General features: G+C 40.7%; 1 protein-coding gene across 1 annotated transcript; it reads left to right on the forward strand.

Moving 5' to 3' along the window:
• Nucleotides 1-6,655: 6,655 nt before the first annotated feature.
• On the forward strand, nt 6,656-15,287 carry LOC104622281 (aminopeptidase Q-like; the record flags this gene model as incomplete). The annotated part of the gene is made up of 6 exons (XM_010289020.1): nt 6,656-6,660; nt 7,721-7,863; nt 9,043-9,182; nt 11,352-11,478; nt 13,704-13,816; nt 15,174-15,287. Coding segments are annotated over exons 1-6 (642 nt in total), but the record flags the coding sequence as incomplete, so codon positions are not given.
• Between the last annotated feature and the right edge of the window lie 576 nt (nt 15,288-15,863).

Here is a 15,863-nt window from a genome sequence, read left to right on the forward strand (position 1 = left end):
GAGGAGCTGCTGCTCCGGAGGTAGTATGGGAGGGCTTACTGAGGGTCTGTCAGACGGGGGTCTGTCTCTGTCGTAGAGGAAAGGGGCTCTCAACCGGTCAAGCAATGTTTTCTGGACAAATTCAAGTGTCTCTTTCTGTGCCTTTGACCGGCAGCGAGGGGTCAGACAATACCTACACCCAGTTCCTCGGAGCCTCAGTCCGGCTCGGAGTCTTCACCCTCGCCCCACACGTGTCTGTGTAGCACTGACGGCTCCTCACCTCCTCTACCTGTGTCTGTGGTGAGCGTGTCTTTACCCAGGATTTCAGAGGTGTATGTGGGCATGAGTTTAAAGCCGTTGACCACATGCAGTTTCAAAGTGTAGTGGAGTAGGACGGGTGGCCGTGCAGACAGCTGGACTTAGGTGCTGTTGCACGTGAAACAACCAATGATTCCCTTAGTGAGCACTCTTAGGATGCTTCCCTTTTTATTTTATTTTGAACTGCAAAATGAGTGCCAGGGCAGTGTGAGCTTATCAAGCAGTCAGTATCTAAAATATCTAAAACGTATTTTCACCCTCAAAGTAATGCTTGCTTATTTATATTTTTATTGGGAATCTTCTCGAGGTGAATTGCATTATAGACTTCTGGATATGCAACTTGCCAAAGAAAAGTGAAACTTAAGATTATGATTTAAATAGTTCCAGTGGAAGACAAATTTCTCAAAATAGGTGTTCAAGGAAGAGGCAGATAAATCGCTTATGCTAAAGTTATTTCAATTTTAATAATGAAAGATGTAGTGAATTGCTGAGGATCAACAATCAGTGAGTCAAAAGGAAAACTAGAATTAAAATTCAAGTATGCTAGGTTCCCAGCTTATTGATGAGTCCACTCAAATAAACTGTATCTCAGCAATTCATAGACTTCTTGTTCAAGCAGGTAATGTTTCGTGACCCACAAGATCCATACATGCAGGTCCCTGTATGATTAGTAATAATGTGAAACCACAAAATAAAGTTACTAGTTTTTAATGAAATGGAGGAGAACTATGTGGGTTTTCTGCAACAATGTGTTGGATTTTCAGCTGCCAGCTCGTGTATAAATCTTTGCTGATACCATTGTCTACCACATCAGGAAAATTTAACTTATGCAGACTTTTTTCTTTAAGAAAAAAGAGATAAGTTGGTTAGCCTTAGAGAAAAATGCAGTATGGTAGTAAGTATTTTTAGGAATATAATCTGTTTTGCTTCGGTTGCTATTTCTTCATTCACTGATTGTCATTCACAGGATTATTTGTGCAACTTCTGAGTTAAGGAAGATCTAGAAAAATTTGCTTAACTTACATAATTTTAAGCAATCCAAATAAGTGAGAAAGAACAAGCACTTAATTACTTAATATTGTATCAGTGTGCTTTCTGATTCTCTATTAATTCAGTCAAGTCCTATCTAAGAACACTGAATTACACTATCACGTTTTTTGATTCAGACTGTGTAAAATTCAGAGGATCTAAAAAAAGGAAAAAGCTATTGTCTGCTGTGTTGTCACAGTAGAAAATAAGAAAATAATATTTTTAAATCATTAAAATAATGTATATAGTTCAATTTCAGATTGCTTACAGGATTTTTGACAATTGTTCCATTTCATTCTTAGCTCATCACGAAGCACTAACGAAATGTGAGACTGCAGTCTGGTTAAAGAGATGTCAGTGGTGTTCAGACGTGGAAATAAATCTAAGGAAATCCACTGATTGCAGATATAACCTATTATTTTGGTTACTTGTTCCTGTCCACACTCCTGATATTCTTGAATGAATTTTGCATATCTTTTCTCCTTTAAAAAGGCTTTCTCTGAATTGAGAGTATGCAACACTATCTTGTTATTTTTTCCTTCACTAAGAATTGTCATGACTTTACCAGCCGTTTCCTAATCCGATGGGGTCCAGTTACACTGAGAGGGTTTTGCCTTCCTTTCTTTTAGAGGAGCTGTGTTTTGAAGGATATAGTCTGCAAGCTCTAGCAAGCTGTTAATGATGGAGAAAGTTGGATTCCAATAGATTATATAGATCAAGAGTGATTTAAAAACATTCAGTGCCCTTCAGCTGTCTGAAGCCTGTTACTATTCTGCGAGGAAACCACAATCACCAGCAGACTGTCCTGTAGGTCTTCTAAAGTGTACCTGGCTCTGGCAGACCTTTGAGGTCTGATTTCTGGGTAGGCTTCTGACCAGCACCTAACTTAGATCAGACAGACAACACGCCATTTATCTATGGTCGTGCAGGCTCCTGTATTTCTTGCATGCACTAGAAGTCTTAGTGGTTTTTGTAATTTGTACTTGTGGAACGGTGCTGGTTTTGGCTGGGATAGAGTTAATTTTCTTCATAGTAGCATGGGGCTATGTTTTGGATTTGTGCTGGAAACAGTGTTGATAATACAAGGATGTTTTTGTTATTGCTGAGCAGTGCTGACACAGAGTCAAGACATTTTCTGCCTCTCGCACCGCCCCACCAGCGAGTAGGCACAAGAAGCTGGGAGGGGACACAGCTGGGACAGCTGACCCCAACTGACCAAAGGGCTATTCCGTACCATATGATGTCATGCTCAGCATATAAAGCTGGGGGAAGAAGAAGCAAAAGGAGGGAACATTAAGAGTGATGCCATTTTGTCTCCCCAAGTACCCATTAAGCGTGATGCAGCCCTGCTTCCCTGGAGACGGCTGAACCCCTGCCTGCCCATGGGGAGTGGGGAATGGATTCCTTGTTTTGCTTTGCTTGCGTGTGCGGCTTTTGCTTTACCTGTTAAACTGTCTTTATCTCAACCTACAAGTTTTCTCACGTCCACCCTTCCAATTCACCCCCCTGTCCCACTGCGGGGGAGTGAGCAAGTGGCTGCGTGGGGCTTATTTCCCTGCTGTGGTTAAACTACGACAGGAACCCCTAAACGACCTCTCATTTCAGGAGAGTTTAAGCAGAGAAGGGCAAGCTTTCAGTAGACAGATAGATCCTAAAGAGCAGCAAAGTCTCTGAAATGTTTGTTCCATCTGGGCTTTGGCACCGGCTTTTTTCGTGGTCAGTTATCCTCATTGCTTTTGGCAGGTTGGCAGAATTAGCTAGCTGACACGAAGTACTGTTCCCTGTCCGCGCTCCAAGTCAGAGCCGGAGCACACTGGCAAGGTGGTGTGAGAAAGCTGTTCGCAGAGACAACTATTTTCAGCAGTGCTAACCTCACCTCTGTAGAAAACAGAATACACCAAAGCCTCACTGAATTTCCAACATGGAAATTGTTTGTTATCGCTTTGATCATTGATGACTGCATATGTTTTTACTGTTGTTGACAATTTGTACTACCCACCTGATCAGGTCTTACAGAAAAAAGAAAACTCTGAGAAACAGGAGCACTCTTTATGGATAGTCCACAGCCCATGTCTGCAGTGCTTGCAGGAGCAAAGGAAGTAAAGAAGGAAGATGCTCCCACTTCACCAGCACCAAGTATTTGAAATGGGGGATCTGTATTCTGCATTTAGCTGGGAGAGTCCATGCCAGGTTCTGGGTAGGCAGGAAGATACAGAAACCACCTCTGCCCTTCTTCTCTAGCAGTGCTGGCTCAGACGTGCAGGAGGTTTGTTGTAGCATCGTTCTGCATACAGGGCTTGCGCTACCGTGAATGAGCTCACGTGTACTCCCTCAGGGTTAGAGGATCCCCGTGGAGGGTACCACAAAGTGCAGGCTGTATGTCACTGTTCACATCACTGTGCCAAAATCCTTTGAGAATTTTGCTTGGTAGCTGCTCTGCACATGTCCTACACAACTTCTATAAAATACTTGACTGAACAGGGCTGGTACTAACAGGCCTCCCAAAACGTAATCAGACATAGTATTTGCACTGATTTTTATCAGTTGCTTCTGCACCAATTACTAGAATGAGGGCAAAGGGGATTAGAAGAGCATCGGTACAGTTAATTGTGCCTCAGAGCAGGGGTCTGAAGTTCTTCTTAGCTCTATTTTATATTAATCTCTGGGTAAGACCATCAAAGGCATGGGACAGAAATCAGAGCCAAGTGACAGGTTTGGTACCGTTTTTCCTGGGCTGCATGTTAGTATTGAGTACCGTTCACCTGCAAAAGGGACCGGCTGTTGGGGACAGCCGCTGTGCAGAACAGGATTCTGCCCACTGTAAAACTCCCTTACTTTGAGCCAGTTCAGGGTTTGTTTTACAGTTAATTCTTACATATTTTTAAAGTGGAAGAAATCAGATATAAAAGATGTTAACACAAAAACCCATTATGCGGTCAAGATTACAAATATCATTATTTTAATGAGAAGGCATTTTTAGAAGAATAACCTTTTTTGCATCAACATAAAACATTTCTTCTACAATTATGCTGTTTTATCAGGTGAAACTGTGTCCACTAGGCATTCATGTATTATACAGAATGCAGTCCGTATTTTCCTTTTCTTGATTTTAGACACTAACTGAAAAAAAGAAAGAATTTGTGTAGTATAAATTGTCAAAGATTTAGGCTAAGAGACCCTGTTATCTGTTTGTTTCTCATTATTTAAAACTATTGTGGCTTTGATTTTGTTTTACTAGGGGAAGGAGGCATTATATGATGCATATGAAAAAAGAAAATGAGATCTATGCACAAAACTGTAGCTTTAAGAGAGGAATTTATTTGTCTGCTTAGGCAACGTTAGGCTTTTTTAAAAATTAGTTTCCTTTTGGGTAATTTGTTTTGTGATAATATTGCAGTGTGGAAAAAAGTTTGCTAGTAATTCAGTTCATGCTAATACCTTCACCTTATTAAAAAAACACCCCAAAACACAACCAAGAAAAAAGCCTAACAATGACTCATTCTGACAAATGGTATGAGGTAATGTGTGTTTGAAACACCACTTATTTGTGTAACATGCATGAAACATTCCCATTTTTCTTTTTTATTTGGAGTCCCGCTGAAAAATAACATTTATTCCGTTCTCATATTTTTTTTTTTATCATGCTTTTGTCCAATAATATGCTATTTTGTATTCTTGAACAAGAATTTCTTGTAGGCAAATTTGCTGTGTCTGCATCAGCTTATGCTGGTACAGAGCCTCCTGAGGCAGTGATCGCACTGCTGCGGGGGAATTTGCAGTCCTGGGGTCGCTCGGTGTTTCCTAGAACCGAACTGTGACAGATTGCACAACCGGATGCACCAAAGCATACTTTGCAGTACGGGAAGAAGGAGATAGAGTATTTTCAGGGGTTGATTCCCTCGATGAAGTGGTCTGTCACTTTTGCTGCTCCTGTGCAACCCTGGCAGAAGTTTTAGTCACTTTCTGTCACTGGACAGGATAAAGGAGAAGAGGAGGTGATACTTCTGCCTCAGGTGGGGCTTCAACTGCATTCAGCAAGGCAACTCATGGCTGGCACAGCACACACTTGACTCTGCAGGGGATGAGGTCCATAAAGAAAATCTTCCTGCACTGGCAGGCAAGAAGTCAAAAACACCGTGCTGTTCTCTCTCGAGCCATTCCTCACTTCAAAATAGATGTCGTGGTCCGAGCAGTCACCGTGCATCAACACGTGTTCAATGTGGGTTCTTTTAAATTTCAAAAGTCGCTTTATGGTACACCATCAGGTATATCTGTTAAATACAAAATGTGTCTATGTTGAGAGTACAGTGCTTTTACACAGTCATCCTGTTGATACTAACTCAGTTCCCCAACATCAGCAATGAGGATGACATAGTGTAGGTAAGCTGCTGATGCTGTCAGCACTGGGTTGATTAGATCGTCTTTGAGCAGGGTTAGATATGAACAGCCAAGCATCTTTCAGAAGAAAAGGACTCCTGGAGGGCTGGCCTTTGGGAACTGGGTGAAAAGCATTGCTGACTTTTGTCAATGGAAGCAGGAAGCTAATGACTCTGTTCCTTGGGTCAGATCACACACAAGGCAGTGTGTTTTCTGTGAAGTGACACAAATGTCAACAAAAAGCTAATCCATTCATTTCAGATACCAAGAAAAGAAAATCTTAAAACATGCAAATTTAGGTTTCAGATATGGTTCAGTACTACAGATAGTGGCCAGGTGCAGTCATGCTGTGCCTGTAAGGGAGATCTGACTTGTTACTCCACTGTGTAGTGCAGATATGACTCATTACGTACTGTTACTTAATGTGTGGATGCTGTCCTGATGGCTTCTGGCTCGTTTGGGATGTCTCTGTGCTAAGCACAAGCCTTTGTGAACCTGGTGCAAATGCACTGCTAGGGAACACCTCAACTACAGCTAAGAAATACTAGCCCTGTGGTAGTACTGAGGTCACTGAAACAGGAGATGATGCCATTCTAGTATGCCCAGCTGCTTGCTACTACTTGGATGACAGGTATGGAGCTTTGAGAACCAGTGCATCCATATTTTTTCAAATTCCTGGTAAAGATGCCCTAATGTGAGCAGCCCAGATGTACAGCTCTTCTTTGAAACTTTGGCCATGAGACACTGTGATTTATCTTTTGATTCCAGCCAGTGTGTGTTGCAGGAGAAGAGTCAGAGGTCACTCGGACAGATCTGATCTAGTAGTTAGTTTATGTTGTTCTAGTCAGTAAATTTAGGTATGTAAAATATTTAATAAGTACAAATGGATTGGCGATAAATACCAACTGACTAGTGTTGACTACACTTAAAGTTAGTATGGGATACAAAGATCATGGCGTAAGCTTACTATATGTATCTTAAATGTTACATGCATGCAAAAAAGGTCACTTACCAACCCATCAATGTCTGGTGTCCGGTAAGAGATCTCTCAGCCTCGAGGGGTAACTCAAGGGGCAATCACCGCTGTGCAGCCAGCTGCTACGGAGAGAGAGCTCAACGGACCCTGATGGCTGCAGGTGTTTATAGTATAAAGTGGTTGATCTGTAGTTGGATTTTCTGATGTTAATGTAGTTTTGTCCACTTATCAGCGCAGTCTCCAGCCACGTCTGTTTTTGGGGTTTGGTGCCAAGTTCTTGCTGATAGCCTCCCACAATAGGATTAACTTCGGTTAGCCCTGCTTGCCGAGCATCTGCCTGGACCAAAGTTCAGTTAGTTCAAACAGGAGGAGTGCATCCATCACAATGTGTCAGAGAGGTCTGCCCCAAGTGAGGCAAGGCTCCATAGCGTAAGGTAGAAAAGAATCCTTTTGAATATTTTCCTGGGCTTGCCAGTGCACTGGAACAGCACTGGTGCTTCTTTCGCTGGCGTTCTTCTATGTGTGATTTGACAGAAGTGTGCAAGTGCATGTGTATGCAGTTATCTAACAGTTAGTACTTACTTTTATTAAAATGTACCATTAAAATAAGAGTGCATGCATTAGAGAGAGGAGCAGGTGTACAGAGAGATTCTATTTATTAAATTGAAGTTGGATATTGTATCACTTTTAAGCACTGGTCTGCTGCGTGCAAAAAATTTAATCATCAATTCTTAATAAACAAACTAGAAAAGCTCAAATATTGAAAACGCGATATCTGGAAAGGGCCTGTGAGGGGGAAAAAAAAAAAAAAAAGAAGACCTAATTAGAAAAGACTACTTTTCTCTAGAAGCATCCTAACTGAACTGTATGTTGCGCAGGGGGATTTAATCATGGCTTTAAATAATAACCAAACCTTTTCCAAATCTGCATATGTATGTGATTCACTTCTTGCTTTTTCTGATTTGGCGCTTTTATGCACTATGTGTTGATTTTTATCAGCTGTAGTGTGCTGGATTCACCTTACTTCTATCTTTAATACAGTATGCTGATTGCCTCCCAACTGGAACCAACGTATGCCAGGACAGTTTACCCATGTTTTGATGAACCTGCCATGAAGGCCACATTTAACATCAGAATTGTCCATGACCCAAGCTATGTGGCTCTTTCCAACATGCCTGCTATTGGTAGGTAAACAGCAAGCAGACTTACGGGTTTTTTCCGCCCTAAATTACTTTTAAAAAGGATGTAATTTATCTGAACAGACTGTATCATCTGATACAGCAGTGTTCTATAGCCGATGTGCTCATGCCTTGAAAATGAACAGAAAATCTGTGCCTTTGAACTTAAAAATTTGGAGACACCTATTCCTAGTTAATGACTTTGATAGCAATAGTCCCGTAGTTTTGTCAGTTGTGATGTGCTCTCCTCTGGTTGCTGGAGGTTGCACAGGGCTTCATTCCTTAGTCAGTGTGTCTGTCTTACTGCGCGACATCTGCTTAAAATGAAACAGCAGCCCCAGTATGCAAAGCCTGTAATTGTGGTATGAAGTGATTCCTTTCACTCTAAGTAGATTTTAAGACATATTTACAACATGCAAAAAATTGTTTTACCAGGCAGAGACACTATAGCCTCCTGTGTATGTGCAGAGTAAGAACGAGAGGACTATATTGCTCTGGAGATGCTCCTCCTGTCCCTTACTGGGATCTCATGTGGGATGCATGTAGGGTATAAGATTCCAAACAAATTCCATAAATGAGTATTCCTCCACAAATCTGTTGGCTCTTTTGCCTCCTTAATCGTTTTTTTTCTGCAGTTCAGTGCCATGAATCTTTATTTTTCACCTAAGTAATTTCCATCCATAAAAAGGAAATTTTACAAGATTTGCATTAAAGCTAAGTAACTTAGGAATTATAATAGGTGGGATCTCTGTGAGAATTGCTTGAAGCATTTTCTTCCCCTGAGAATCTTGTCCATGTACCACTTTATTTAGAAGGAAGGTATCTGATTAAGGATTTCATAATTCTCGGGCACACATGACCTATATTTGAATCATAATAGATGATACATTTTAGAGATAGACAGCATAGGATAAATTGTCCACAGTTTGCCCACATCCTAAAACTGATGCAGTTTGATATCCTTCCAAGACTTCAGTTAAGAAACTCAAGAATAGATTTTTGGTGTTGGCATGGAAGGTCACGACTCTGATACGTGGCGGCAGCTTGCCTTCTACCAGAAACATGAAGCTAGTGCAGAAATACAGCATATTGAAGAAAGGTGTTAAAAAAAATGTGGAAAACACAAAATTCCATGTTTCTTCTGGAGGAGCAATGGTTTTAATATTTCTTTGATATTTTTCCTAGATGTGTCTGAAATGAAGGATGAAAATGGAAGCCTGTGGACTGTTACCACGTTTAACACTTCGCTGAAAATGTCAACTTACTTGACTGCTTTTGTGATTTGTGATTTTGATTATGTCACCAGAACCGAGCGGGGAAATGAGGTAAATATGAGGCTGCATAACATATTATAGCAGTTTACAACAGAAGTTGTCTCTGTGGTGCATCATGTGCTTTAGAAGATATCACAGACATTAACTGTGCTTTCCATTCTAAAACTATTTGCTTATGTAGCAAAACTGCTAACACTTGTCCTGCAGATATTTCTGCAGAAGGCTTTCCTTTAGGACAATTAGTTTATTGTCCTGTCCTGTTCATTTCATACAATTCCACAAGTATGTATGGGCTCTGTATCTGAAAACTTTAGGAGCAGCTACTAAGCAGAAAGTATTGGTTATAATTCAGGGTCTTCTTATCTTCTTAGCTGTTTTAGTTGTAAAAAATACCAATTTCCACTGCTGTGACAAACCACTGAGGTTCAGTGCTTTGTTCTTCAAGGCCCGTTGAGAATGTTCATGACATCAGTAAGAGCAATACTGTGCTCCAAGCATTGTGTATACTAGTATTTTAACCTTTTATTCTGCAGTGGGCACATTTTTAGTCTCCAAAAGTGGCTGCTCTCTGTTTGAAGTTTTTTCATCAGTGAGCATTCAGATTTTCTCTTACCCTACAATATCCAAAGCTTCTTGAGGAGAGCTGTACAAAAATGTCCTCCATTGGCACCAGTTGTTTCACTTTCCTTCTTTTACTGAAACTCAGCAGGGAAAAGGTATCAAGTTACGCCAAAAGGAATAGTAAACTCAAGCATAAAACCATTAAGGGTAGCATATACTTGCTGTCATTAATAAATGACAGCAGTGTTAGCTTCATCGTTAGTTCACTGTCAGCCTACTGGGGAAAGGTGGGACCAGGTGAGAGGACAGTGGAGTGCTGACCTAGGAAGCACTTTTTAGCTCCTTTTTAAAGTGAAGATCGGACATGGTGTGTCATACCTGCCGTCCCCTGTATAGAACCTGTTGGATGCGTAGGGCTCTGGCTGTGGTGCCTTTTTCTTGGGCTGATGTGTACTGACAAGGGTCAGCAAACCCAAGCTTTCAAGCAAGTTTTTCAGAGGAAAGAGGCACCACCTGTGTTCTGTGAGATAGAAGGCAGAGGGTATTTCACCCCTTGGTTTCAGAGAGAGATGCTCAATTTATGCCTTCAACAGTATTTGTGTGACCATGTTCATTGTGTCTGTTTTGTCATTTCTGTTAAGTAATTTACAACCTGAAATGCTGGTATTACAACTCAAAGCTCATACTAGGATTAGGATTTTAAGTCTGCCCATTGTGTTTAGGTTTTGCAAAAAGGAGTGATCTGGTCTTTGCATCTTCTCTGAAGTGTCAGCTGAAAAGAGGGGCTCAGAGGCTGAGGATACTCTGTTGACTGAATATGCTTCATTTTTTCCTTTGTAAATTAAATCCTGATGCTTCCCAACTGTCCTCTTAGGGTTTGGCTGTGCAGCTCCTTGTGAGACCACGTATTGCATTTAGATGCAAGAGATGCAGGGGGGTGTTGAGCTGCTAGGCACCTGGTGTTATCTTGCACCCAGAGATACATGATGGAGACATAAACCTTTTCTCAGTCAACTCCATCACCTCGGGCAAGCATCTGCCCTTTACAGTGCCATGACAAATCAAATGGGCACAGGAGGGGAAAGCTTTGCCCACTGCTGCTGTCTCTGCTACTCAGAGGTACAGATGTCATCTGCTCAGATGGCATCTGCTCTCTCCAGCAGCAATGGGAGGCCAGTGGTCTTCTTCAAGCCTTGAGAAAGTTCAAAAGGAGAGATGTGTCTGTTTGGACAACAAATGCTCTCTGAACATCCATTTCTTTCTCTTCAGGGAAAGAGGGTGTGGGCTGAAAGCAAGCTTGTTACGCAGACTCACTGGCTGGAATACATTGGCTTAAGACATGTGATTCTAAATAGTTTTACAGCATTTCCCACTTAATAAAAGAAAAACTCTGAGTCCGTTTGTCCAGCAATGTATAGCTGGATTCACATTTTGGCCCTTCTGAAGTACAGGAGCTCTCCTAGATTTTAGCAGGATTAGGCTCTGTGCCACATTTTGTCAGGTCCAGCAAATCTTGAGTTGGGATTTTTTTCATTAAAAGCTTCATTGCATGGTCTGCTGTGGGCAGACAACATTTTCAAACAATGATTCACAGAGGCAAAGCAAAGAAAAAGAAAATACGAAGGTTGTCTAAAATAACTGTTCTTTGTTTTATTGCAGATACGTATTTGGGCTCGGAAAGAGGCAATTAAAAATGGGTATGTTGACTATGCTTTAAATATCATAGGCCCAATATTTTCATTTCTGGAAGACTTACTTAACGTCAGCTACCCTCTGCCAAAGACAGGTGAGATTACTTGTTTTCTTAAATGGACCAGAAGTGGCTGCTGATGGTGTAACTTTCACAGAAGCAATGGGTTCTTTTGCAGTGTTCTGTTTTTACAGCATACCTCATTCATGGAATAAAACTCCTAAGCTTTAACTCACTGGATTCTCCTTTCTGAATCATGGTTCTTATTAACCTGTAACTCAGCACTCTTACCTTCACGTTCTACTCATTCTTTTAAAGTATCACTTCCTAATAAAGGGGCCGATGGGACTACCTTTGTAGTAGATAGTGGACCGAAAGGAGTTGTTCAATCATGTGGCTGTTTCTGGGATGCATAGACCATACCAGTCAAGGATGTTGTAGTCCCTACGTCCTATTGGTAAATCCGTGCTTGCTGTAACCCATGTCTCCCCAAAGCTTCAATATGTCCCTGTCTTACCTGTGAGTTGGTTGTATGTTCCTGCACATTCCTTCCCAGAAAGAAAGAATTGTGCAGGAAAACATTGTTTCTACTTAAAATGGACATCAGGTAAGTCAGTAAAGTCAAGCTTCAGCCAAGAAAAAAGGGTGCTATCATGTAGTTCCACTACAGTTTGTTCGCTACTTGTACTTGGATTCCCAAGGGCTTCAGCATAAATATTATGGGAGAACCTGCTCTTCCATACAAATTGGTAGAATACTCAGAGCACAGAAGGCAGTTCTTATTTAAAATGAGTTTTGGACCTGCCCATGATCTGAGCAAATGGCAGGACTGTGGGGCAACAGACAGCCTCCTTTCTTGACTAGATAATTTTTTGATCTATCAAATATGTATTTTGGCACTTGAAGGAAATAAATTTTCATCTGTGTAAATGTATTATCTACCAATGTATTTAGAATAACTTGCTACAGATTTTGGTTTGCACCAGAATTACTCACTACACTTCTTATGGAAAATGTGATATTTGCAGTCTTCACTCTTTACATTTTCTTGTCTTAGTAATCACACAACCTACTCAAGGGCTGTAGACAATTTTGTTTCATGCTTGTGTTCTTCCATTTAGCAGCAATGTCAGTATATTAATTCATTAGTATAAAAATATTACAAAATTGAAGTAGAACGGTATTGCACGCTTCCTGGTAGGTGAGACTTCAGTTTCACAGAATGCTGTAATACCATTACAATCCCCACTGTAATGTCATGCAATACCAGCTGCATTTTCCACTTTCTTTGAGGTTTTGCTTAAAAATCGGTAGTATTATCAACCAAGAATAGCTTCTTGTAAATGCTAGAGATTTTTATTGTGAACTCAAAAGGTGAAATTAAGATTAAACACATTTAAAATCAGGGGTGATTACAGTCTTCTCTTCACCTGATTTTAATGCAGTTCTAAGTGAGCTTTTTTGCCCCAAGCTGGCTGTGTGAGGGCTGCCCTACCGAAAGCGAAACACCTTTGCTGTAAGCCTGGGGCGATAAGGCCTGCTGAGATGCAGTCTAGCTTTGCCTGGGCTCCGCACGACGCTTACATTAACTGCCTAGCATTTGGGCTGGAACTGGCTCATGGAGCTGGTTTGGAGTACAGGCTTGTGTCTGCTTTCAAAACGCTCGGTATAGCTTTTCCAAATCTTGCTCTTTGTTGCCGAGTTTAAACAGTATATCTTCCTTTGAGATCCTTGATGTTTCATACAACTCTTGCATTTGAACTGGAAAACTGCTCCCTGTGCCTCAGGCAGAAGGGGAGTACAGAGGTAACAGCTATACTGGGGAAACAACAGAGATGATGTTTCTAAGGCACCCTTCAAGTAAGAGTGGAAAGGATCCCTCTACTCACAGAACTGAAAGAGCAAGATATTTTTTATCAGTTGCTAGGCTGAAGAAAGAGGTAAGCATGATCTTTCCCAAACACAGGAGGAAACTCATCTTCTGAGAGCCAGAAGTGAGTGTATTCTCTCCTAGCATTGGTAGAATACAGCCTTCATTTTTGTTTGGAACAGTTGTATGTACAAGATACCGTACGGATCTGGGCTTTGTGGGAGTTTATGATGTGCCTCCCTGAAGGAGTGGCAGTCATAGATGAAGAGTATGATGAGAAGAAATTTCACAGACCATTTGCAAGAGTGTTGCCATAATACCTCAAAGAACCACTAAGATGCACTATCCTTTAATTGCACATTGAACCAGTGTGACCATTAAAATCATGTGATCATTTTACTTCTGAAAATGTTAAAGATACCTTTTTTTTTCTGTGTTTGAATCAATTTAGATCTGGTTGCACTGCCTGATTTTGGAGCAGGCGCTATGGAAAACTGGGGGCTAATGACTTTCCAAGAATCATCATTGATGTACCTCCCAAGTGATAAATTCACAAGCAGAAAGGCAATGATTGCCATAATTGTGTCACATGAGCTAGGACACCAGGCATGTGGTAAAAAATTCTGTACATTTTGTTGTCTGTGGGGTTGCTTCCTTCCGGTTGCTGCTGATGCAGTCACTGATTAGTAGAAGAAAACTAATGACTTAGCAGTAGTGGGTGTGAGCACTAGAGTACTGAAAGACTATTTGATCTATGTTCCGATGGTAAATCAATATTAAAAGCAGATTTTGTCATATTACAGACTGCATAGGACTCATTGATACAAGATTGTTAATGGGCTACTTATTTTTTTCTTACACAATACCTGAATGCCATACTATAAAATAGTGCAGGGATGACACAGTGCTCTCTATATACTGCATACTTAGTACTTTGGTGAGAGAATTAATGGACTTCGTAAGTATTCTTTTGTAGTAGCAGTGCACGTATATGTTGCAAAAGGTGTTGGTTTTTCTGTAAGAAACAGCCTATAGTATGATAGAAAAAAATTAATCTGAACACATTTTACACTGTAGCTGGACCTTTGTCCAGTTTTCATAGAAATTTTTGAAATTTTTCTTTGGAATGATAATGCAGTTTTACTTTTTTACTGACTATGTTTAATCCAGAGCAACAACTGTTTGTACTTAGTCAACAAAGCTAGTGAAAGAGTTTAACTTGGTGAGTGCATTTGTATGCCCTTCTGACAAGGTCTGTAACTTTTCAGACCTTCAGATGAGCGGAGTGTTTTCATTGCAGGCCATTAAAACAAATGTCAGTACTTAATTAAATTCTATTTTAAAGCAAAGTTGTAGTTCTAGTTTTTAAGAATTAACAAATAAAATATGAATCCGCAAGGGATCAGTTTTTTGTTAAATATGAGCTGCCACATGTGAGTATGTAGCAGCTGTTGTGGAAGTTTTATTTTTTGCCGAGGGAGGGATTTTCTCATTTTGGAAATGGTTATTTTCCCAGTTCTGTTCATCATTCCCCTGACAATTTCCTTTTGTTAAGAACATGGAAAAATGTTTTTTGTAATTGTTTGATAAATGCCCTACTTTTAATCATAGCCTGCTATGACCTTTTAGATAACTAAATTTTATTAAGTAGAGTAAAAGAATGACATAAAGCACTGACAGCCATACTCACGGTGTGAAATTGTAGATGAAACAATTAAAAAATAACTGCCCTGAACCTCTGACTTTTTCCAAGGTGCATCTTTTTCTACTGAATTTTCACTATCTGAAAGAATACCCAGCATTTTATTCAACTGACATATACACATTAAATAGTTACTTCAGCATAGGTGTGTGTGTTTAACCTGCAAAAATGAAAACAGCAGTCCAAAGAGATGTTGAAGCATTTTTCTTTCTATTGAAGTGGTTTGGAAATCTGGTTACAATGAACTGGTGGAACGATCTGTGGCTTAATGAGGGACTGGCATCTTACTTTGAGTACCTGGGTGCTACCTTTGTTGAACCCAAGCTTTCACTGGTAAGTACTGACACTTACTGAAGTAAGCTGAAGTGGCAAAATTCCAGCATGTATGAAGAAAAGGAAGGTGCAGTAGATGGGATGTAATGAAGCCATGGTATGAGTAACTTGACGCCCCTAGGAAAGACCAGCAGGTCTTGATTCTTCCTGGAGGGTCTCTGTCAGCGACAGGCTCTGATCATACCCAGCTCTCCTACAGCTCGCACAGAGGACGGCTGTACATCTGATTCTGCAGTGACAAGGAGTAGGTGTTTTGCCCTAGCTGATGGTTTGTCTCCCTGCCTGTCCAAGGCTTTTTCCAAGAATCTGATACCTCAGGTATCTTTATCAGGCAGTGACTAAGTTGGGCCATTTTGAGTTGGTTTACCCCACTGGGTCTGTGGATGTCTGGCTGTAGATAAGGCAAATACAATCCACACAGCTAATCCATCAGGAGGGTAAAACTCCTCCCATTCTGCCCAAATGGGAGTAAGCGTAAATCCCATAGCATATTAGAAAACTCCATCCATAGAATTGTTTAGGTTGGAAAAGACCTTTACGATCAGCAAGTCCAACTGTTAACCTAGCACTGCCAAG

Source organism: Phaethon lepturus, unplaced genomic scaffold (assembly GCF_000687285.1).
Source record: "Phaethon lepturus isolate BGI_N335 unplaced genomic scaffold, ASM68728v1 scaffold12656, whole genome shotgun sequence".
NCBI lineage: Eukaryota > Metazoa > Chordata > Aves > Phaethontiformes > Phaethontidae > Phaethon > Phaethon lepturus.